General features: G+C 39.6%; 1 protein-coding gene across 3 annotated transcripts; it reads right to left on the reverse strand.

Moving 5' to 3' along the window:
- Positions 1-2,450: 2,450 nt before the first annotated feature.
- Positions 2,451-26,275, reverse strand: LOC137195634 (DNA repair protein XRCC4-like). 3 transcript variants are annotated; one of them, XM_067608159.1, is made up of 8 exons: positions 26,144-26,274; positions 20,772-20,932; positions 19,769-19,971; positions 10,506-10,672; positions 9,718-9,882; positions 8,877-8,977; positions 5,245-5,377; positions 2,451-2,492 (listed from the first exon to the last, which is right to left on the reverse strand). In XM_067608159.1, the coding sequence occupies exons 2-7, from the start codon at positions 20,917-20,919 to the stop codon at positions 5,253-5,255; spliced, it is 909 nt and encodes a 302-aa protein (XP_067464260.1). In that variant the 5' UTR covers positions 20,920-20,932; positions 26,144-26,274; the 3' UTR covers positions 2,451-2,492; positions 5,245-5,252. The 3 variants fall into 3 exon arrangements, with proteins under 3 accessions (XP_067464260.1, XP_067464269.1, XP_067464277.1); XM_067608168.1 differs by having other exon boundaries at positions 2,451-4,110; XM_067608176.1 differs by lacking the exon at positions 2,451-2,492 and adding an exon at positions 8,645-8,672 and having other exon boundaries at positions 5,251-5,377; positions 26,144-26,275.
- Positions 26,276-26,283: the final 8 nt, after the last annotated feature.

A 26,283-nucleotide genomic window follows, 5' to 3' on the forward strand; every position in this document is an offset into this window, starting at 1 on the left:
GAATATATGTAAGTAATTACATGTCTTCAAACGCCAAATATACAACTGCACTTAACACTATATCCACAGAACTCAAAGCTTACACATTCGGTTCAAAGAGGTTCAGCAGGAAGACTCACTGCTGGTTTTGTATTGCCCTGAAATATATTCCCTGGGTATCTAACAGCCTGCCCACTGCTTTACTTCCATATGTGTGCCGCCCCCAGCAGAAAATGCAGTGCTGCCCACTGTGAGCAAAAGAAACAACAGGTGATGCAGTCTGACATGATGAGCCCAATAAAACGATTACATTTCTGAGTTAGAAAAAAAAAATCAACAAATGAAGTAGTGTAAAAAGTTCTCGTCTGATCATCAGTCACTGCAGTTTCAATGAATCACAACATTGGGTTGATTCACATACAGTGTAACAAAGAGGGCTGTAGAGTAATAATAATAAGTGGAAACACACACCAAATGATCCAATATGTTCCGAGTGTGACTACTTAACTGTTAGCATTACTCATAATTGAGTATTTGATGATAGAATTTAACAAATAAATTGTCATCTTCAGTTTTCAGGCATTGCTTATGTAAAGCCAAGCCATGTCTTGTTTCAGACATTACAGTGTTAGCGGTGAGAGCACAGCACAGCCTGAAAACAAACAAAGACCACTCTGTCTCACTGCAGCTCTGTGGCGGGAAAGCAGGAAGACTGCTGTCATTTCCCTGGATGATGGGAATCCTACAGGTGCATGCAATAAGTGGGTGACGATGATAAGCAAGTGACTTAATGTTTAATTTCAGGCTGGCACTGGCCATCATTGTTCTCTCACAAACAGTGTCTCACAAATAACCCTTTCAGCTGCACGGGCTGCTGCTAAGCACCTTGGTCTAGAGTGCGCTTGATAGAAGGCCATGTGGTTGTAACTAAGGTTTTATTCCAAAATCCTGGCTCCACTGTGAAGAAAATCAACAGACTATCGGGAATTCACCCGCTTCCACTCAAACATTAGGGACTTAGTCACCAACTTAGTTACCAACTTTAAAAATAATTGATTACTCAAAATGTCACTAAAGCTAGTATGACAAGCCAACAATAAGGGAGTTAATCAATGAAAATCCATCTGGCTCCACAACAAATGGAAGGAACTTGTTGACATGTCACTTTATGCAGCATGGTGCTAAAAAATGTAATCAAATCACTCGGACTGCTGGATGAAAGATTTGAGTGTTTTTTGTTTAACTGGATGGTTTCTATCACATTTCATTTTCTTGAGTTATAAAAAACATGTCCACACAAAGACAGGCACACGGTGATACAGCAGGCATGTAGGAGGTGGCTAGGTATAGTTATCAGATTTCATTTTCCTCAAGCAGTTCATATATCTCCCTCTTTTTTAAATATGCTTTACTTTTGTGTTGGTAGAAAGTCAGCTTAAGTCATGCAGTCAACTGGTATCTCATGTCATAATGAAATACATCAATACTACAGTCTCTCCTTAATTATTAGTCTTAAAAGTAATCAATATTCTTCAGGCTACAAGATCTATCATCTGAATATTAAAGGCTTCGACAGTACAGAAACATTAAAGGCATGTTAAAGGGAAAACATGCCTTTATTAAATTAAGACAAATCTAAAACCCAGTGTATAGTATGAAACATCTCAGGACTGAAACAAGTCACATGTTTAAAATCAATGACAGGATTTCAAGTGAATTTATCTGATCAGGGAAAGGATGCTTCTCATAAAGGTTTGTTGTTTGCATCTTAGACAGTTTATTTAGAAAATGTCACGAAGGCAAATGTATAACAGTGTAAAATGTTTACTTAAGTCTAAAGCTGACATGAACATGCTTTGTCTTGTGAGACAGTTAACAGTAAATATAATCTAATCATTATATTTCACATATTAAAATCTTATTTCCTCTCCAGCATGTATTTTTTAAAACATTTCCAGAGAACATTTTTAAAATTAAGTAAAAATATATACGTGTTTGAATCAAAAATGAAAATGAAAACAATACAAATGTATTTTTAATTTTTTTTTTTTTTTAAAAAGACACAAATGCCATTTTTAGAATATTTAAAATTAAATCTATACACATGTTTTTTTGTAATTTTCTAAATGGAACCACTGTCTAAAATATTCAGTATAGTCTCCTAATCTTTCACACGTTTCATCCTCAATCGCACATTGTCATCCATTCATCTGTAAGTTATCCTCATACACTGATCTGCACATCCCTTTATAAAATTGCCATATTGATGGGAAGTGTGGAGGAGAGTGTAACATTCCTGTGGGGATTACTAAACCAGGAAGCGCGTGTTGTGGGATTATCCTGGCGGCCACCCGTTGTCTTCAGGAGTTGAGTAGATATCATCAAAATCATAAAAGACAGCAGGCAGGTCCAGATGTCAAAGGTAGAATGGTCAGATAAAGTCCCTGAGTAGTTCTCCATGGGTTCATTACTGTCAGTGTGAAGACACACTGTGATGACCTCAGGACCTAAAGCTGGTAAGGGAAGAGGTGAGGAGGTGAAGACAGTGAGAGACAAACTAACCCTATTAACCCTCTGCTAAACACCCCTCAGGTAGTTTGGGCCACAGAACATCTACAGAATAAAAGGGAAGATCAAAACGAGAAGAAGTGGGGAGGTCAAATTATCGTTTGCAAAATGCAGGTTTACAAAATGGAAATTAAAGAGTTTAGTTTATTTTCATAATGAAAAGAGGGAGGAAAACATCAGCATGACATGATGAATAAGCAGCAACATAGCAGCTTTAGTGCCTTGGTGACACCCTGTTTTCTGGGTGTAGCCTGATGTCCTTCAGTAGTGTTACTCTTTCTCTGGTCTCACACGGAGCCAAGGCCACGGAGCTTGGCAGCCGGATTTCGAGCTCAGGGTGAAGTCGAACTCTTGAGAAATTGCTTCCATACTCCAGGTCCAGATTCTCTTACACATTCTCCAAGTCATTAGCAGCAATGCCATCAGTTCCAGAGGAAGCACTGGAGGGCGTTAAGTGCCTGTTATCACATGGCCACTAACGCATCTCAGCTAAGTCTTTACGGCAACACTGGTTAGAGCACAAAGTCTGGGGCACATGGTAAATCACGGTGTCATTAATTTGCTCGTCTTTTGATTTATTCAAGACAAGAGACAAGCAGTGAGTGTCTCATGAGAGTTGCGGCAGGTAATTGTCACAGTTAAAGCGAACCAGATGGCAGTAACATGCTCTGGCTTTCTGAAAATTGCTTTCACAATCTGGGACAAAATCTGGCATCAAATTTGGGGACATCTCCAGGATTCTGTTGCCTGGTTGTCATTGTTTTGGTTGTGCGAAATGAGGTGAGGGCTGAGTGGCGGTAAGTAGCTTGCCACAATGCTGGAGAGGGATCAAGAGAACCTGTTTCTCACAACCGCCTTAGATTTAGAGCTTTAATCATGTTAATTAGTCCTGGAAGTCATCTATTCACTTAGGAAGAGGGTGGAGAGAGGACAGAGAGAAAGCAAGGCAATGACAGGAAAAACAGAAAGGGATAGAGGATAGAAATATAAAAAATATATACCTTTACACTGGGGAAATACAGTGCATTGTATAAATACAAACCAAGACTGAATTGCACTGTGAGTGAGGAGCTCATGTTATTTGTTTAGAGACAACAACAAAAAAGACACAAGCAACAAAGGAAATCTGATAGAATGCAAAGGAAAGGATGAAAATGAAAAAGTTTATGCTTTTACTGGAGCTCACAAGCTTTTGCTGTCAGTGCTTAGTTGGACCAAGCGACACTAAACACTGCAGTCATTTTCAGTGTTGTTTATTTGCCAGCCAACACCCAAATGTAAGCTGAGGGAGGATGTTATGAACTTCATGGAAGTGTAGCTACAACAAATGAGAGGTTATCTTATATGTACCATTGACTGATGACATGATGGCAACTAAAATCTGATATTATCCCAGTGTGACACACTTTGCAACTTAATCTGGAGATATAAAAGGGTTAAAATATTTATTTATGCTTTTTTCAGACTATACATACAGCAAATGTTGCTTTTCAGAGAGAGAGACTCTTGTGTAGCAGTAGCATACAAACAACATGCAGTGTTTGCGTGATCCCATTTGCAGTCCTAGAAAGCAGAAGTCCAAGAATCTATGGTCATTCAGCCATAGTGCATCAGTATGAGAGAACATCCAGCTGCTGAATGAGAAAAGACCTCACAACATTGTATGTTTAAGCCGGATATTCAGAACAGGAGACACTGAAAAACCAAACATTAACAGGGGCTGATTAATCTCTTTAAGTCTGTCAGACCCACCAGTGAGTCCACCGTTACAAAGTCATGTTGTTAGATGTTCACACCCATAGAAATACATTTTAAATTCTAGCCACAATCCCAAGGGAAACTCAGAAGCGTTTATGAGGTTATATACCGTTGATAGAATATGAAGAAACATTGTGTTTGTTTTTTGCCAGGTACATTTTTACAAACCCCAAACATGTCATGTCATGCATTTAATCCATCCTGCTTATTAGGAGATGATGGTAACCGGTCTAGCAGCTGGAGACCAACTCCACATCTAAGACTAGTTCTGTGGTAAAGACAGCAGGACAACTATATCCCTGATGAGTAATGCAATCAATACCAAAAGATAAAGAGAAAAAAAAAAACTAGACATAACAGGCCAGAGCTGTGACCATTGGATGCTGGGAAGTGGCAGACATTCTGCATCTGCGGGTTTTTCTGTGACGATAAAATGATGAGTCAATATTTGTTAAAGGGAGAAGAATAAGTAATTGGGAGATAAAAATTCAGTAGGGCACCCCACATCTGTTACTGCGGTGGTTTAGTCAGACGTTTTTCTGAATGCAGAGACTGAAAAAAAAGTCATGAATGAATTTTGAGGGAAAAGAGAAAAATGTTTCATAGGGCCATTAAACTCAAAGATTGAAATGATTTTCTTGCATTGCTGTTAAAATCTGGTTTTGAGCCACATGGAACAGCTTTTTTTTTTAAATGAAGGAACAGTAAGAAGTTTGTGTGATGTTGACACTATCTTAATATGACCTACTTTAAAATCTGCGATATATAATTTGGCCCTCTCCTAAATTTTCTATGTTAAGTTCTGTCCTTGTACTGCTGCAGTATGTGAAAAGAGGCTCCCCAGACATCTTTATGAACCAATAAAAGTAAGTAATTTAAGGAAAGTAGCTATGGTACCAATTATGGCGACACATTGGTTTCACTGGTTATCTGACAAACCTGTGATACTATTCCAGCTCAGAAGGTTCCGGGCTTGGGGAGTGAAGCAAGTGACGCTTCCGTCTCGGTTGTACATCCTCATCATCAGAAAAGGTGTGGTCCACGGGGATGCCATGGCATGTCAGATCACGACCTGCAAACAGTACGTGCACACACACAGAGCCGTTCAGAAAACAGTCAGGGCAGTTAATCTGAAAAAATCCATCATGTCTACTGTATGGCAAAGGTACTAGATGCCAATTACGTTGCTTCAAACTCAAGCAGGTAGCTCCAGGTTTGAAAAGTGAAGCCAATGGAGAAGTGGCTTAAACCTGCATTCATTCTAGTGGCCAGCAGGGGGCGACTCCACTAGCTCCAAAAAGAAGTCAGATTGTGTGAAAGTCTACGAGAATTGATCCTACTTGACTCACTTGATTTATTACCTCAGTAAACAGATTCCTAATGAGTTTATGGTCTAAATCGCTAGTTTCAAGTCTTCTTAAATACATCATGATGTTCATTTTGTAAATTATGGCCCCATTTAGAGTAGAACAGATGATAAAGCAGGGTATGCTTTTGGGCATGGCCCACACTGACAACACTGATTAGATAATGCAACTGGCATAAACCCAGATTCACTGAGTGTAGCCATAGCCATGGCCATCACTATTGCAGTGTGTTTTCAGTTCATTAAAGTTAATTGTAACATTTTGGTCACCTAAAAGTCTTGTTCAGCATTTGGTTCTACTACGAGACCCTCTAAGGTGGATGTTCAGTTTTTCCGGTAAGTACATTTGGTTTTAAACGTTTGAAGCCAGTTTTTCGCTAGCAAAAATTAGCATTAGCACTAGCATTATCACAATTAAACATAGACTGTAAATGCATCATGCTAACCAAGCTAGCAGCTAGCTCCACCCTCTTCAAATATAGTCACTTCTGGCTCCAAAAATCCAAGATGACTACGGTCCAAAATCAAGGCTTCAAAATGGGAGTCCACAAATCAATGGGTGACGTCACGGTGGCCATGTCCATTTTTTTTACAGTCTACATTCAAAATAAAACAACTGAACTGCAAGTTCAGTCAAATGCCTCTAAATGCCTGCATGCTGATATCTTGTCTTGCTCCAAATTTTTGAGATTGCTGGTGGTTTCATTACTGAAGCCCAAATTCTCCATCTTCATCGGTTAAACCTATCCTCCATCAGTGTCACTTGTGGCACATTTGTGGCAGTTTCAGGGCATATTGCCTCAGATAACCTTTGTTAACCCCAGTCAACTCCACCCCTGATGTCCTGCAACCTTTATCGGGAAATGAGATCTGGCATTCCACACAAGCTGGATCACACTGGTATGCAATCGTTTATATACGGACAGACATACAAACACACCTGTTTGCCCTTTAACACTGCTGCTAGCCTAGTCAAATTCGAAGATCAACAGATTGAGCAGTTGTGTTAGATAAAAAGAAATACTTCGAAGAGTTGAGATGAACTGATTAGGAGATAAAAGACATAATGTGAATGAAGTTAATGCCACTGTAGATATTTAGAGCAAAATAAATAAAGAGCAGATTAAGTCTGTCAGTTTTTTCCATTACCACTCTCCCTATCGGAACACTAACACCCTCTCATCCGTTGTGTCACACCGCCTCTCCTTTTATTCTCCTACGTCCTTCTCTACCTCTTTTATCTTCTGTCGCCCCAATGTGAGTGATATGCTTCCTGTTGTCACTATCAGATGCTAAACCTGGAGGGAACAGGTCAAAGAGAGAGTTTCTTCTTTCGTCTCCATTTCTGCTCTGTCATTACTCTCTCTTATCAGGCCTCAGCAATATGAAAACAGCCTGAGGCACGAGGGGTTAACTAGGGCCAAGCATGTAACAGGGGAATTGTGTAGCCCACTATGTCATTAAAGTTTGGGTAGATTTCTAAATGTAAATATAACACCAGTCTGCTATTGCGCACACAGTTTCAGATCTGGGTCAAACTTTGCAATAACCAAATGGGTGGGGCCTAGCATAGAACGTTACAAATGTCAGTGAGGTCTAAGAGTTTACTTAAATTACTTATGTGTTTACTGAATGTGTAAACTCACAAGATTATTGTGGCGCATATTAGGTGGCTGTGAATTAATTGATCACTGGGGTTACCAGACTATGGCTGCACAAAATAAACAAAAAGGAGTAACAATGCATTAGGCAACTATTAGCATAATGTAACAGGCATCAACATTATTATGTATGGCTTGTTTCCACTACAGTGCTCAAGGCCAGGAGAGAAACGCCCAGAGACTGATTTGTTGGACAGCTGAATTAGTGTAAATGTAACACGTGCACACACGCAAACACACACACACACACACACACACACACACACACACACACACACACACATAATGTTAAAAATCTTAGAATATCAACAGACTAGGCGGATAACTTCATCAAGGCATAGCAATAAAAGATAAATGATGCATGATTTTCACTGGCATGCTGAAAACACAAAAAAGTTTTTAGACTGCACAGCAACAAAGTGTGTGATCCAAGACCCATACTGACGCAACATAGCACAATCTACAACCTCCATCCATATTTACTGAAGCCATGGAGGGGAGGTGTGAGTGCGTATGTATGTGAGTGAGAGAGAGTTCAGCAATTTAGAGCCAAATGACACAACCTGCTGAAGTTACTACAACATCTGTGTGTTTTGCAACTGTATTATCCTCTAGGGGTGGCTTGAGTTTGGCTCTGAACACAAACACAGCCATTGAGAGAGCGATCAGGGGGATATCCCAGCAGAGTGCAGCGCAGTAGTACAGGGGGATATGACTCAGCAGGTGTGATGTCACACTGGCTCTGCATGATGCAGGAAGGGGAAGACCACCTCACGACTGGCCGTGTTGAAGCAATCACAGCAGACTTTGTTGGGTGAGTTTATTTCCCAGAACCCGGCTACCCAAGGGTATATTCTCTGCTTGTGTGTGCTTTTAAGTTTACGTACAAACCCCCTGCTTACATAATCAATTACTTTCAACCATCACTTTTTTTGGACAATAAAAATCAGCTAAAGGGAAGCTAGAACTCAAGAGTTTCACTGACCGTTTGCATCATTATTGAGTCAGATTGTGACCTATGACATCACAAGGAGTGATGGGAATGAGCGAAAATTTGCCATGTTCAATACTTGCACACCCTGCTCCACCAAGACCAAGATGTGTGAGTGAGTGGAATATTGGACCACAATGCGTTGATGGTACATACATTTCTATGAAGATGACCTTTGAGAAAGTCCAAAATGGCTTCAAGTATCCACAGTATCAAGATAGGAAGCCCTTTTAAGGTTTTTACATGTTCATCAAACTCAAACAGTTTTACGTGCAAACTCACAAACACACGGCCAACTGCATCAGTCAGGTGCTGCCTTACCATTGAGAAAAGCCTTTGTTATTTCCCTCTGAGTAATTAGAGATTAAGAAGATATCTCAGTCTGGTTATTATCATCATATTGTTGTTGCAACATATCCTGACACAGGCAAAGAGGGAAAGTTTTTTTGTATTACTCATGAGTAATACTCAATTATTCAGTCTGCCTTGGCAGAGAATGGTCACAGGGCTTAGAGGCAGTTTCCCATCTGATGAAACACAGAGACACACACACCTGTGATGAGGATGGTTGGTTCCAGTGATGGATGGATGTTCTGAATTGTCTCCTCTCTTCTGTCCTGGCTGCCGTCTTCACCTTGAGTTGTGTCATTGTCACTAAAGGAAATGAGAGAGAGAGAGAGAAACTGTCAAAAAATAAAGAAGAAAAATGAAGTTAATGGGTGAATATGCTTTAGAAAATACAGCATCTCACTTAACTATGCTGGCAAAGCTTGTAGGTAATTAAAGTCTTTCATCCCTGCACTGTGGCCTGCAATGACCGAGGATATAAAACAATAAATTTGCCACCATCTGTGTTCTGCAACAGTCAGAGGTGTGGCACATCTGACAGCACTGTGCTGACCTACTTGGAAACAGAACCTGCAAGTGTTTCTCATAAAATGTAGGGAAACTTTTTAAATTAGTATTCAAAATAACAACTCGAATACATTGTGTCTTGCGAATTCTACACATAAATCAAAGAATGTAATAGACAAATGAGTACTGTAAGTCTGCACTAAAGGTGATAACTGTTAGCTAGCATTTGACTGGACTTTGACTTATCAAATCCCTTTGTATAAAGATGTTAAATATGCAGGAATGCATGAGAAATATATGGTCTGATAAACCCTTTTGGGGGCCCTGGGGCAAAAATGAGCTGTGAGCCCCACACAGTGCATATTCCTTATAAAACTATTTGATTAGTGGGCTTATTAGGTGACTGGATACATGCCCTGAGGCAGATGTTAGCTTTTACCAGTAATCCGGACTTGTGTAGAATAAATAAATAATTCACTCATTCCTGCATTTTAAAGCAGAAAGACAGATGTGCCAAAGAAAACAAAAGGTCTGCAAACCTTTGTCTCTTCTGCTCATCTCTCTGCTGGTCATTGGTCTGCTGGAGCTGACGGACAGCATCCTGCAGGCCTCTGATCTTGGCCTTCTTCTCGTTCATCACCATGACAAAACGGGAGTATAGCTCCCTCTCCAACATCTCCTTATCCTGAACCTGCTGCTTCAGCCTGATGAGAAACACACGTATGTGCACAAATACACACAACGTATGACACACAGGTATACATGCATACACAGACAAACATGTTTAAAAAGCTGAAGATTCTTGTTTGTCTGGCGTCCGAGGGTAATTTGCTATGAGGAACAACGCGGGTGACTCTGCCCTGCTCAGACATAAGTCACTCTCATTTTCCACCTCTGGCAACACTCTATTCATTGACCAGAAGATAAACAATTACACAAAAAATGCTATTTGAAAATAAGCATCAGGGACATATAAAATGAAAGACACACAAGTGAATCATTAGTAGTTAGTTCCCAGAAATCAGTTTGCAACACTGGGTGGAACCCTCGAAACTCTCAGATGGGTGACCAGTGATGATGTCATACTGTGTGACTGCTGCGCATATAAACAGCTGGCAGTGCGAGTTAAAAAGCAAAGAGGGTTTGCATGAAAACAATACAATCAATAAACAAATACCAGTACTGAATATCTTAAGAGGATAATTAGATTCTGTCTGAGTATTTTCCATTTGAACTTGACATTTGTTCTCCATCACATATTCTTTGATACACACACATTTTAATCCACCAGCACAAAACACAGTGTTGCTTTCCTCCTCAATCTTACTGTCTAAGTATTCGCTGGTGCTGCTGTTTTAGTCTATGGTTCTCCTCCAATAGCAGGCAGTTTTCTGTCTCCAGATCTGTGCTGTGCTTTAGAGACTGGCCAATCATCTCCCGGTTCAACTCTAGAGGGTCCGGAGCTGGCTGAAGCTCTGCAGAGCCCAAGTGCACCTGATGGACGAAGGAGAAGAAGAGAAGAAAAAGAAGAGGGAAAATGAGAAAGCAAGATCAAATAAGACAATTCATAACATTATACAGTTTTTATAAACTGCTTTTACACCGTTTTGTTTTGATTTTGCATGTATTTATGGCAATAAAGATTTCTCTGCAGGGTAGCTGGCCTCACTCTTTATGAATGATTGAGGAGCTCAGCAATGAAGGAGGACCTCAGTGCTGAACCATTCCTCCTCTGCATTGACAGGTGACAGTTAAGGTAGTTCATGGCACACAATAAGCATAACCTCTGGGTGCTTCTCTTTGGACATGTACTGAGCACGCTCAACTGGGAGGAGAACTCAGGACAGATTTAAGACTATATCTCCTAGCTGCCCCGGGAATACCTGGGGATCCTCTAAGAGAAGGACAGAGAAAGGTACCAGGAAAAAGGACATATGGCACTCTAACCCTGGCATGGGTAAGGCATGAGAAAACAGATGCATAGATGGATAAATTTAAGCAAAAAAATATACACTCATCTAAAGCAGCTTCCAGAACCTGCTTACAGTGAAATTTCAGTAAGCATCTGCACCTCTGAGCCGTCCCAAGAAGCTCTGCTCCGAAGGTGCAACAAACCATTACATCACATTTTCTTTGAAGTGGGAGACTTTATGTGATGATGAGGTGTTTTCTTCTGTCTGGTAGAAATACAGGATATATTCATCGGTCAGCAGTAAACTATGCAAGTGAACACACAGTTTCCTCTCCATTGCTTCTTGTCAGTGGCTCTTGGAGTCACAGGCAAGCTTCAGATGTAATAAAACATTCCTCATTTGGTTTACATTTTGGCACAAACTTACAGAGCAGGGCTGAGGCACTGCAGCGGGCTAAAGATAAATGTGGAAACCTTCAAACAATTTGACCACGTGTAAAATTTTTGGGATTCTAGCTCTCAAACTGAAATGAATGAATGAGGAATGTAGGGCAAAATGTGTACTAGCTACAATTAGATTAGTTTAACATTTTACACACCCTAAAGGCAAAGAAACACAGAATGACTGAGTGTCAGTATGTACTCATCAAAGCTGTCACGCCAAATATTTTCAACTAGCCATACAAACTGTGTTTGCTTGTTGCCTTGGAGATACCTGTCAAGATTTCCCTCCTCCAGCAACAACACCCTTCTCCTATTCACACACACACAGAGGTGCTGCTCGTGATACACTGGGAAACCAGAAGGTGATGAGGTGCTAAATCTTAGTGGGCTGCGTTGAGGTCGCAGACCCACTGTAATAAAGCCGCCATCTTCAAACACTCTCATAAAATACTTGTCATTTTTGTCCTGGGCTGATGCTGTCCTGGCAGGCCACACAGCTGTTTTCCCCTCCATGGGTGAACATGAACATGTTACAATGAGTCAACGTTCACATCACAAGGCTGTCTCAGTCTATCCGCTATTCTTAGTCTCTTTCTCTAAATATATATAATGTATAATATTACCTCCATTACCTCATATCATATATAAAATCCTTTTTTGCCCTTATGTGCTTTTCAGGCATGAGATAAGAAAACAAAACTGGGATTGCTAATCAAAAACTTGCAAGTGGTCAAAAACACTTTTGGTACATTTAAATTACTGCAGACAGTGACTGCTCAAAGGTTAAGACCCCATTCAGTATCATTCCATAATATACTTAAGAATGCAAAAAAATCTTTTTTGCACAAGTAGTATAAGCCCTCTCAGCTCTTTTGTACTTGCTTATTCGGTGCCAATGCTGCCAATGGTCAGCCTGATCACAACAAGGAAATCAGTGATTTAACAAAAGCCCTCTTAATGGTATCGGGATACAGAGTAGACCACCCAGGATCTAAGGAGGATGAGGCTCCTAAGAACTCATAAAAATCTAGAGAAACATCAGGATGTCACAGTGATCCAGTGCAGGCTCCTCTCAGGGATTTAGAGGATATCTGTGTGTGACACTGATCTTCATAAGTCATCGACAGGTTGACATAGCTGTGATTCAGTGTTTGTGTAAGATGGTCCACCAGTAATACAAAACAGTGAGATTAGTCTAGGTGGAGGTCAAGTGAGAATGGGCAACGTCTGGCTTGGTCATGATTGTGAATTTAGAATTTTATAAAATAGTTTGTAAAAGTTCTAATTTCTCTACTCAATGATACAGTAAATTTTACACATTAATATCTATATGCACAGATGCAGAGTTGTGCAGTTTTCAAGGAGTGATACTTGCAAAGGCTCTGAAGGTTTGAGCTGCACCTCGCTTCAAACCTTCCTTCAATCTTCTCCTTAACCTGCCTCTACCTGTGCCTAAATCTCCACCGTACTTCCAGAGGAAAGTCACTTAGCAATAAATCAACCACGTGCGAAAGGATAATGTGAAGGCCTGTGACCCTGACATGCTGAGTACACTAATATTTAAACACTTTAAAGAATGTCGTAATGTCCATCTACAGTAAAAGTCAAACCCTTACTTGTCAAAGTTTGTCATCAAAGTTTAACCCACTGACGCTGTTATATACCATAAATCTTCCTGACCTGCACTGTTCTGCCTCTGTGATCGGTCCCTACTGAAGTGCTGTGCTGGTTTTACCAGTTTAAAACACCAGATATAGAGATCTAAACTGATGGAAGCATAACCCATGTTTAAATAGACTGTTAATTATTTACCAGAGTATTTACTATTAAAAAGCATTTACCAGATTAACACTGGTAATGACACTCAGCTGCTGTTTATTTCATCTTCTCCTTCTTTTAAATACCAAAGATTGTGTATTTTACTGTCTTTGCTTTCAGGGTTTCTGAGAAAACCTGCTGCAGTAAACATGTGAATTCCACATAACCAAAAGTTTATTTCTAACTTACCGTGCAGCCTAAAAGAGGAAGGATGCATAAAACAAGATTTGCATCTAAAAATGTGGCCAAGCAGCATGCTATTTTTTAAAATATCAGTGAAAGATAGTAAAACAGATTAAGGTTCCGTGTGGAAAGAAAGGAAATGTCTAAATAGCTCTCTTTATTTTCTTGAGCTTCTGCTTCTTTCCTGAGACACAGAGATAAAGTTAAAAGTCTGCACACTGCCAGCCGCTGCCAACATGTGGGAGGTCAGACTGCAGTTTGTCTGTGATCCACGACCCACTGCCACATTTTTCTAATGTTACTCAATCTGAAGAACAATAGAATAGTGAAATTGTTCATAACAGTTGTTTCAGCCAAATTAGACATATGACTTTTATACCAAAGGGTTGGCAAATTTTTGACAATTAAAAAATCAGTGCTGCTAATATGAAAGACAGAAAGAATGAGTAAAGACCTCTCAGATGAGATGCATCCTACTGTACATCTCTGTGTCATCTGAGGTAGAGTTCATGACCTTACAAACCCTGAAAAACCTACTTTCAAGATGATATATACAAAATGATACATCATCTACACCAGAAAAAGCAGCACATAAAAGAGGACATCAAATCTGGATTTGAGATTTAGCAGAGGTTGTGAATGTAAAGTCTTGGTTTCAATTACAAGTGTGTGTGGTCTAACTGTTTGTTTGTGTGTGTGTGTCTCCAGACAGCTAGGCAGATCATAAGGTCAAACCCGTGGAGAAGGGGGGACGTAGGTGTGGAAGACAAAGCCAAAAGAACACAGTCCCTGTGAAAGTGATACCATAACACAGTGTGGGCACAGAAAACACAAAACTTTCTTTATAGCGCCGTCCAACACACTGCTGGAGACCCACCATATGTTCCTAAGGGTCCGAGGACATTAACCCCCTTTAATCAATAACAAGTAGTCAATAACGCTAAATTGACATTATTGTAATACAGAGATTAAATATTCCTGTCATATTAATTTATTTCATTTGCTAAGAAGAGGTCTAGCTCTTAATGAAATTCTTACAATGTCATGCAAGACCAGGACGATGCCCTCAAACTATAATTGAACTCATATTAAAAATATGCTGAACATGCCAGTAATCAAATCTCCTTTTTCTTTATCTTTCTCAAAATAACTATTGTGTTCGAGGGAACGGGGAAGTGAGTGGGCGAGTGCTGTGTGCATGATGACAAAGAGACAGTGTTCAAGGGCAAGCAAGGGTGCACAGTATGGGAAGTGTGGGCATGAAGCAGAGATCAGCTTGTCCCATCAGCTCCGTCGTCCACTGTGCAGAGGCGTAAGGCCAGATAAGGCGCAGGAAGTGAGGGGCGACAGCAGCCAGTCTGTCCCCGATAACACGAAGGTTCCCACAATCATCAGGAATGCCATGGCACAGTATCAAATAGAGAGAAAAATATACTAAACTTTATTTCAATCACTCAATTTAGGTAAAAAATCATACAAGGCAGGCCCTATTTTACATTGGTTCCATATAGGCTAAGTTAGTAGGTGAAAATAATGGATCAACAACAATTTTGATAATTCGTTAATTGGGTAAGTCATTTATTGAGCGAACATGCCAAACATTCACTGATTCAGCAGGATTTACTGCTTCCTCCTGTTTTGTGTCATTGATTGATTATCTTTGAGTTTTGGACCCTTAGTTGGACAAAACAAACAATTTAAAGATATGACATTGGGCTCTGGGAAATTTTGAGGTTTCTACTTTCTGTTATTTTATGGTCAATAACAAACAATAAATCCATTTTAAAAATCAACAGATTAATCAATAATAAAATAATTATTAGTTGCAGCCCTACATGCCAATACCACAACTGCACAAATACCAGAAATGAGTGGCCTGACAACTCACGCTCAGTGACTGTGAATCACAGGCTGAAAGTCATTTCACTGGGAATTCGTTATGCGAATCCAGATGAAAGCCAGATAAAGAGATCTCTTATCATGTGTTTAAAACGATGAGTCATTCATGCGTGGTTTGCAATTTTTCTTGCTATTTGACAAGGTATTATTACTGCAAATTATATGCACTGTGAACTCCACAGATCTGCATTTTAAAACAGCTGAGAGGCCCAAGAGTGTTATTTGATGCACGGTTTGATAATGTTTGGCATGGTAGAAAAGAAAGAGAGAAATGGGACAGCCTTGAGATGTGCCACCAAGCACAGTGGTAAAGCTGCAAAATATAAAAAGAGTGGAAGAAAGACACAGACCAGATGTGGAAAAACATCACCAAATGTTAACTCAAAATCAACTTACAGGAAGACAAGAAATAGAAAAACAAGCCAATGGATAACCAAATAAAAGCCGTTGAAGTTAAAAAAGTTACTAGAAAAGAAATATGCATCAAAATTGCCGTATAATGTTATGTATTGCCATGTTTTTTTGTCTGCACAGCATTTACTTTTAGTCCATTATATCAACTGCTTTCTCATTCAGTAGATTGTATGTAATTCATAGTTCCAAAAACCCCACACTTTGAAATGATATATACATGATTTACAAACATTAGTGTTTGTAAATAATGTAAGCTGTGGAGGCATAACCACACACAAATGAATATTGTACAATTTAGCACTTCATAATTTGGGAAAATCAGAATCAGAGAGGAAGAGAACATATTTCACTACTCCAGTGAAATATGTGAGTGGTGTCCCAATGTGCAGCTGGAATACCCACACAAGCTCTATTTGACAAACATAAAACATGGAGCAATCAGTGTCAAATTCATCCACCCAGAGCCCTCCAAAATCCTGTGGCTTAAGTTACCACAAATGTCAAGAATTAAATCTTCCTGGATCGAAGCTGCGGTCTGAAATAAGAACTGAGCTAAGTGATAGTCAAAGACTGAGTGACAGTTCCTAGAAAATGACAGGAAGCCCCTGTTAGTTTCCAACAGCGCTTTATATTAGAATATTTAGAGTGCAACTTATAACTGCTTATTACTTCCATTATTAAAATGTATTTCAAAAGGAAAAGTTGTTCTCTTCACTAAACAAAAAGAGAGGCAACAGATTGATGACAGAGTAAACCACAAGTCCACCATGATGTTGTCAATCTACATCAGTGAATCAGGCCTGTATTGGTAGTGCTGGAATATTTATTTTTCCACCAGTGACAGATTGGTACTTAAATAGACATTAAGGAGGAGATAATGTCTGACTTAGCCATGTAAAACACCTGCTTAGTAGCAGTTTAACAACAACCACCCAAATTACATTCATCATTACAACTTCTGGGGTCATATTCATAAAATATTAATGTCAGGTTAAGTTCACCACCTGTTTTGTCTTTACCCTCCTTTCTTCTATTCCCAAAGGAAACTTGTCTCATTTTTGGTCATTTCTGCACCCTCAAATTATCCAGCTGGGAAAATATGTTCCACTTTTTAACCTCTGACGTGTAAAAAAAAAAAAAAAAAAGGCAGGGAGAGCAAGAAAAGAGAGAAGAAAAGAAGCAGGTGTTAGACAAGAGTAGTAGTTTGCACTTAATGGCTTGTATCATATTTGTGTCTACCACACACACACTCTGCACACAGTGATGATTACAGTCAGCAGCAACGATGTGAGCATGGATTGCATTTTTAAGAAAGCACACACAGGGCTGGATAAATTTGGGCCACTGTCAATCATTTTGTGTGATCTGGTTGCTCCTTTTGGCAACAAAAAAAGTCCACCTAAACACCTACAAAAGCATTCATTCACACAAACAATGAAAAAACAATGAAACTGTGTAATTAGGGAATAAAAAAGTCAAATGATGGCTGCTGTTTATTGTTTGTGCCACTTCACGGAGATGCCATGAAAACAAGGTCAGAAAATGTTAGTGATTTGATGGAGTGTATAAAGGATTTTTTTCCCCTAAAGTGCAATGAGATACAATAATCTAGCGCAACACTGATTAGTCAATTAATTGATTAGTTGATCGACAGAAAATGAATCAGCAACTATTTTAATAATCAAATAATCGCTTAAGTTATTTTTTTAAGTAAAAATGCCAAACATTCGCTAGTTTAGTGCTCTCAAATTTGGGAACTTGTTGCTCTTCTTGGTTTTGCATTACTGTAAATGTAATTGTTGGACTGTTGGTTGGACTAAATAAGACATTTGAGGATGTCACCTTGGATTCCAGGATGTCGATTCATGGTGAACAAAATTGGTAGATTAATCAACAATAACAGACATTAATGGGCTATACAGCCAATAACAATAATCCACTGATTGACTACTAGCCCTGTAGTTGTAACACTACTCTATCAAATTCTATTTTGCAATAATACTTGGAATGAACCACATTTTAAGAAATGTGCCTCTGCGTGTTTCTGTATCTGACAGAAAGAGAAAGAGGGACAAACATCCACAAAACAAAAGGAAAACCATGTTGTGTAAAATATATAATATCACTATTCCAATATTGAAATATGGGATGAGACCATTTTCCATTCAGTTGAAATAACCTGTTTGTCAAGTATGGCACCCAAAGGCTGATAGCCAGGCAACCTCTTCTAAAACCAACAGTATGTCTGCACATGTCCAGACATGGATGCAAGCACACATAGGCACACTTGTATTCATGGCCCACACTCATAGAGGCAAAAAGCCAGGGGGGGTTTGAGGAAGAGAAGGAAAAAATCAACTGTTGTTTAACATTGTTAGATAGAGACGGCCCTATCCATAAATCTGAGTTTTATGGTCTCTACAGTGTTCATAACCCTCTGGCCTTCCCTCTGGTCTCCTCTGCCTACACAGAAGTCACAGGACCCCAAGTGACCTGCTCCCTGGAGGCAACCACATGCTCTCTTAGTTTGGAAGAATAACACCAAAATCTTCTGAAAGCACCATGACCTGTACTCCATCAAACCTGTCACTCACTGTGAATTGTGTAAGAACCACCTTAGCACAGCATGTGATACATGTATCCGTCCACACATTTCTCGTTTTTGTCCGTGACTGTTGCATAAATTTAACAAGGGATGTGCTTTCATGTGGGTAACTTATTGTTTAGATCAATGCAAGCTAACTCGACCTCTCCATTTAACAAACTTTCAACCTTTTTCCCTGAACATTTACAAGCTGTGGCCATAAGACCACAACCTCTTACTGTTGCTATTGGATGAGCAGTAACAAACTAAGTGATTCCTATCTGTGGCTTTTTCCATAGTCGCCTGAAGGCACAGGCTTTTCTTATTCTGCAATAATGCGGAGAGACTATAAACCTTATCTTTTTAACAGCCCCCTGTAAAAAATAAGACTTCCTTTCTATTTTGTTGTATGTCATTAGCTGCATTTATCCTCGGGGAACAATGACAGGGATGAGGAGGTACATGATGTTGAGGAATTCAAGGGTGAACTACTGATAGATCTACATAATTAAGAATGACGACTTTCTAAAACAGATAGACACTTGTCTATCCAATTTAGTTAAGGAGTTTGCCATTCCTCTATTGGATAGTATATTATTATATTTTATTAACATATATGATATATCCCTGAATGTTGTCCACATAGTATCATTGATGCAAAACATCTGCAGAGACACACTGCAGTCAGTTTCAGAGCTGCAGTCCAACCTGGTGCCATTTGTCAGCAAAAGAGGTAAGCAGTTTACTACTGAGGACATGTCAATGTGCTCCTCGGGCAAGGTGGGTAGCAACTGCTGCAATTTTTGCCACCTGCAGGCAATCCAGAAAGGCTAATTGAGAAATAAATTCATGAGTTTGAGGGTTTTCAGACACCAGAACACTCCAAAGCAGCTAAAACTATGAGGCAGGATTTTAAGAACTCTGGAAAGTTATCACAGTGAAATTGCATTTTTTATCATAATAATGGTGAAGTAAACAGTAGATATATGGCATTAACATTTCAAAGTAATCTACAGGAATGTGAGCATGCATTTTGACTGGCCAACAAAGCAATTTGCTGGATGGTGTTGCAGCAAAAGTTGAGCCAGGTTCAACTTTTTTCCCAGACAACCCCTGCATTTATTGTATTTTCTGAATAAAGTCTTAAAGCTGCTGCTTGTGTGTGTGTTTTAAAGTTTATTATATGACCTTTAAAACCTAAAAATGTAAAGGGTGTGTTAACTAAACCCTATTGTATTCCCTTCTGCATGAGGATAAGAGTGACGGTTTCCCATCTTTCTTGTATGTGAATACATATTTGTATAATAATAAATAGCTTCCCAAAGCTTTTGCTCACCGAGATGCCGTTACAGATCTTCTGATATGAGAGATGACAGTGATCTGGAGTGAGCTGGAAAGAATACACCTCTGTGTCACCTACTCTCCTTCCCCCTCCTCTTCCCTCTTCACCTCCCGTTAGTGCTTGAAGAAGATCCTTGACATATCTCTCCCTTGTGACCCCCATGTCATTGGCTTCCCTCGTCACCTCATCTTCTGAAACTGGACACAAAGAAAGCATTTTTCTCATTTTTGTCATACAGTTGAGAGAAACTGGACAGAGGGCAAAGAGGTGGTAGCAGACTGCAGAAGAAAACTATAAACATGAATTATGTAGTAATGCATGAGTGCATGTGAAAGCCGATTTAAAGGGAAGCATGCAGAGAAACCAAGGGGAATGTCATCAGCTGTTGCACAGCTGCTCACAAGGGGTTGAGGGTCCCAATTAACACATCAAACACAGAAACACTGACGACCCAGAAGCCTGCACATAGCTGTCACAACCCCATCTCTGCCTGTCAGCTCTGCAGATGGACAGCAATAGAAAACTAGGGAGCAGTTATGTTCCAGGTGTCCCTCCAGAGAAAACATACACATGTGCATATGTAACCATACACACACACACTGAACACTGACTTGCATATACAAAGGCAAGCCTTGTAGAGTTTAATCTACTTTATACACCTGTAAGCTGCAGCACAAGAGTGAAGAGGGATGAATGAAAACAAGGTCATTGCCGTGCCTCTGGTTAAAGGACCAACAGTTATAATATTATGAGACAGGATTCAGCCAGGTGCCTACACAGTTTGGACAGCCTGATGAATGGTAGACCTGCTGACAACCCAATCTAGTCAGCACAGAAAAGATGCAAGTCTTTGTAGTGCATATAAGCTTAAAATTCTGGGTAAAATCGCTACAAATGTGGCCTGAGAATGTTGTGAATATTGTGATAAAGTCGCTAATGACTGATCTGTAGCAGACTCAACCTATACCTGTATCCTTACATGTAACACATACTGTACCTTCTCCAATCCATGCAGAGCTGCCATCAGTGAGAGCTAGTGTGAACCCAGCACCAAGGTCTATGGCCCAGTCTACTCGCAGGAAATAAGGGGTGCCTGGGTCAGTGGTTACAGCAATCTGTCGGATTTTACCACTCATGTCTCCCATACGGCCTTCAGACCTGTAGACAATCAAAGACAGGAATTCAGAAACCCTTAAATATCTGGTATTAGCTATGGCCTTTTTTGACTAATTTTTATGAATACTGAGTCTATTTTAAATATATCTGAGACATTTTGTTTAGATTTCTCTAAATCCATCTTTCCTTGTAGGCCAGATTCCTCTCTATCCTCCAGCAGGCTGTTGCGGAAGCTATTTACATAAAATTAGCATTATTAATGACCACCTACTCTGATCCCAATCAGAATACAACCTAATGAATAATGCAAATTCCCTTATGCCCTATCTTTACCTGGAGTAATGGCTGCAGCTGGAGACGTCAGACAGTATATAACAGCCTATGAACCAGAGTTTGATCCTGAATGGGAAGGGGAAGAACCTGCTGTTGCACAGTTGATATTTCAAAAGGATGTTTCAGAGCAGTAAGATTGTGTCGAAGTATCCTCACAAAGTACAACAGCAGACTTCCAGTGTCCTGCTTTGCTCGTCATCCGGCTACGATACAAATTACAGAAGTTGCGTAGCGCTGTGCAGAGGTGGGCTGATGCTAAAGCTTCTTAGCATATTTGATTTGACTCTCTGGAGTGACGTACTAACAGGTTCCGCCTCAATGCCACTAGCTCTTGAGCTGTGAATTTCAAAATTTCAAACAACTTAAAAAGATCGAGGACATTGAATTGAGTAATTTAACAGCGCAGGAGGGCCCCCACCATCACCCTAATCATTCCCAAAGCTCATTTTTCTTGTTTTCCACAACACCAGACCTTTAACAAGGAGCCAATATGATTCATTGTTTCCAGCAATGAGGCCACTGCATTGTGCTCAGGATATTTAGTGTGCCTGCTGTTACATTGTCTTTAGAAAAGACAGCCCTCCAATCAATTTTGATGTTGTACGGTTGTGTTAATCTTTCTGTTGCATCAATGTGCCTCATTGTTTTACTTCATGGATTTCGTAATAAAAGCCTCGGTGTGTGTCTTCAATGGGGGTCTCATTGAGTCAGTGGAACCACATGGAGATTAACAGGTTTTGGCAGGATTTTGTGTGGGAGTGTGGGCTCCCTAACCACAAAACAAGGTAATTACATATTATGAAAGATACATTGAAGAATATTACCTAAAAAGCCCAGTCTGTGGTCTGATTTTATTCTGTGTGTGCATTTATCCAAAAATATAAAATACATGTACTTCAGAGTGTGGGTCTAAACATCCTCGCCTTGCATAGTAAATCTACATCTCATGACCTGTTTTTACAACCAAATAGCCACTTGAGATGGATTAAGCCTGATTAAGCTCTCTAAACTGACAAACCTTCGCAACAAACCTTAAAACTACATGCATGATTCTGCAACTGCATGGACTTATTCAGATACTGGTGGATAGTTGACATTCCCAGAAATGGAAATTTACCCAGTTTGAAAATAGGGAGCAAAGACCAATGCCAGCCTTGCAAGTCATGCGTGCAATCAGGTGAAGGGGTTTGGATTAATGTAAACGAAGGAGAGAATAGCCGATTATTTACTACTACAGCCAATCATGTCTCAAGGAAATTCATCCATGGCCATTTCTGACCACAGTGAGCCAAGCAAAAATTACTTTATACTGATACTAAATCATTATTCGCAAATACTACACTGTTCAGTGTGATTACTGAGCATGATTGTTTGATAATGTCACCTTACCCTTAGGCTAATGTCTTGGCTAACTGACTGAGTACTGCAGTTTAGGTTCAGTCCATTGCCAGAAACAGCCTATGTTCAACAGAAGAGTTACAAAAGATGTTGATCTAAGGATTACAATATGATCTATGAAATTGTTCCTAAAAGGTCCCTTTGGTCTATTGGCTACACATTGTCTTTTTTTCTCTGAAATAGCTTGAGAAACTTTTACTTGATTGCGGATGTCCAGGCCAGAACATGTGATTACTGCTTCCACGTGAAGTGAGAGGTGAGTTGGACATCTCCCCTACCTAAATACAGGGCAAAGAGTGTGGAGATGGAGGGAAAAGGACAGCTAAATTGGCAGTTAGCCAAGTTGGACATGTTTAAAAAATGAAAATGAGCCCCTTCGGTCACTGTGCTATAAGTTATGACGTGACAGCACGTTTTTTGGGTGGGTTTTTGTATTTTTTCTTTATATCCACCATCATATATGCTGACAGAGCAGGAGGTCAAGGTTATTCAAAATGAGAGATAAAGCAGAGATCTGACAGACACACACACACGGACATACCAATGTATGCACATGTGCACATGCACAAAGAACCTTCCAACAGATTAAAGTTGACCCTTTGTGCTTCAAGAAGGGGTGTGGCTGGATGAAGGGGCTGAACAAGATGAGGGAGCTGAAGGGTTCAACTTTAACCTCATAAAGTGAGCCCAGCTACTCATTAGTTACTGTAACATCTGTTGTGCAGGGACGATGACCCTGTGGTAATGACAGAAGGACACTCCAATTAAATAAACAGCGCTGTCTGTCAGGAATGGCAAACCGCGCAAAACCTTCAAAGTCAATCCTGAAGTCTTCCTGTTGGCATCTGTTTAGTTACTCGATTAGCACACACAATCACTGGAATGTTTAAATCATCAGCCATAGCTCCCCTACAGTCATGACACACAGCCTTTATCCTCTTCTCTTACTCCCTCTGTAATTTTTTGCTCAACCTTTTCATTGTCATTTCTTCAGCTTTGCCTCATATGAAAACAGAAAGACATAACTCTGTGTGTAGGAAGTACTAGGCAAATGAGGGATTTTCTAGAGAGTCCAGTCAGAAAGAGAGCCTCTAATTATGAATCTAGTGTTTTAAATGAGGAGTTCATACAGAGCAGAAGAAGCCAAAGCAGTTAACTGTCTCTTTAATGGGCCCTGACAATTAGGCAAGTCCTCTCACTGTGCTTTCACTGGACTTTCTCCTCATGCTTTGATGAGGGTTGAGATGAACAAGAAAACTCTTTGGCTAGTCCGCTGTTACTGTGATCAGTCAAGGATTATTTTTGCAATGCTGTCCCAAATAGCAGCAGGCCTTTTCTTCATTACTCTTCCCACATATCATCTTTCTTAGGACACTTGATATATGAACAGTATTCAGCAAATAGCTAATATAATATGTTGTAAAACAAGTCTTATAGGCTAAAAATGTGTCTGTAGGTAAAATCTTGCTGACACCATGATCATGTCAGTGGCAGAAATAATGAAATGTGACCGTGACCTGACTGATGCATGTCTCAACACAAAACAAGGTTTGAAAAACTACAGCATAGACACTTTTAGTGCATATATTCTTGCTGCTTGCAGAGGAGACAGTGATGTAGTGCAAATGGGTCAGGGTCATACAGACACTACATTTTCCTAAACTCCTCCTTATAGATTGAAAGATTTCCTGTCACCTTAAGGTAGCAAAAGTATTTGGAGACTGGTGACAACTGCAAAGTGGAACAAGTGACCTCCACCTCCACCAAATATCATTGGCAATGTGTCTTCTTAGTGGACTGTGTTGCCAACATAGCCTTACAAATGCATTTATCTCTATGCTCCTCAAGTGAACATGCTCGCTTGACTTAATCCTCAATAATAATTTCAACTCTACTGCCAACTTTAATGGCACTGAGTGAAAAAATAAGAACAGAAGCTGAAATCACACAAAGACTAAATATTACTTCAGTCAATAATTCATATTCCATAATAGAAACTGTACCACTAAAGCATTCGTTAGCATAGAAAAAGTTATCTGCCAACTACTGGAGCAAACAGGAGTGAAACAGCGATCACATCAACTTCAGTACTGTATTCAAATCATTGAAGAGAAGACTCATTTGAAAAAGACGGCAATCATTTTAAACAAAAACAACATGTCTACCCTGCCAGGCTTGTACAATTAAGATCAGTAATTCTGCATACATATTAAGTTGTATGCAACCTCTAGCCTAACCCTGGATACAGCTGCACAATAACATTTTCACATCTCCAATATAGGGATGACTTACAGTGAAAACCTGCTTAAATGAAAAGCAAAACTCAAATGTACAGGGGTTTTTCCTTGGTGATTAACAGTTCTGTAAAAGTATCGAGCCTGGCACAAGAAAACCAGTGTAATTGAATTGCCAACATGCTCTGCAATTTGTAAAAGTCATATTTCATTTAAGGGTTAAAACACTAAAGAAAACATGCGACCATTGTCCCCCCCAATGGATAGCTTCCCCTAACATTGCTTGAATGAAATTTTTCTCTTGGCATCAAACTTAACATGTTATGCACAGATAAACACCTTAAGTAATGATGTTCTCTCTCATTATTCTCCCATCATACTGAAGCTGAACTGATTTAAAAAATCAGCTCAGTAGTTAGGCATGGATGTAAACGGATCACTTTACTGTAAACAATAAATCTTAATGACATTAAGAGGGATGTGAGTCTGTTTAAAGTTTACGCGTCATCTCTTGCTCTTAGAAACCAGACTCACCACCCAAACACGTAAAATCACTTTTAACTGACAGCCAGTTTTCGGCCACGCTTGTAGCAAAATATGTATAACATTTTTTATGTGTGGTTTGCAATCTGACACATTTCTTCTTCCACACAGAACTCTCTGGGGTGTCTGGGAAGGAAAAATTGAGGGCGATTTGAAACACGCATTAAATGCAATCAAGATGCTGTTGTGGCTAGCTGACTGTACCCCATTGTGAAAACTTTGAGGGAAACGTGGACCACAAAAATTTCAGTCTGACGTCATCAAGTGAGGACTTTATCTATTATAGACCTATAAATATCAATCAAATCTCTCTATAGGGTTCAATTAACTGTATAATTGCTTAATTGCTAAATACAGTAAGTGATGTTTAAATTGCTTTTTCCACCTGACCAAACTTCAAAAATCCAACTAAACATCCTGAAGTATTAAATTTACAGTTCTGCGAAATCAAGCAGATGTTTTCATTTTAGAAGCAGTATCCATGCAATCTATCAACTTTAACCAGTTAATTGTCTGCTGATCGACTGGTTAAGCAGTGTTTGAGCACTATGCTTTAGGATACGGATTTTTACTTTCTTCTCTTTAGTATTATCCCCACCATGTTTACACTAATATAAAACTACACCATGGTGGTAAGGAAGGGCGCCGAGTGATTCAGCGTTGCTTGAATACTACAGTGGTTAAATGCACTGTATATTTAGTGTGGGTAAAATACTTAGTAAATATTGTTTTTCAAAACACTTACGGTATTGTATAGGCTAACTACTGCAGTGTCCAAACGACGCATTTTTGTATGAAACCGCTTTTTCTCTCAGTTGACAGTTCTTTTGACAGCAGTTTCAACCTTCAACTCTTGTTTCCTCAGCCAATCAGCAAACGGTTTTG

This window comes from Thunnus thynnus, chromosome 2 (assembly GCF_963924715.1).
Source record: "Thunnus thynnus chromosome 2, fThuThy2.1, whole genome shotgun sequence".
Lineage (NCBI taxonomy): Eukaryota > Metazoa > Chordata > Actinopteri > Scombriformes > Scombridae > Thunnus > Thunnus thynnus.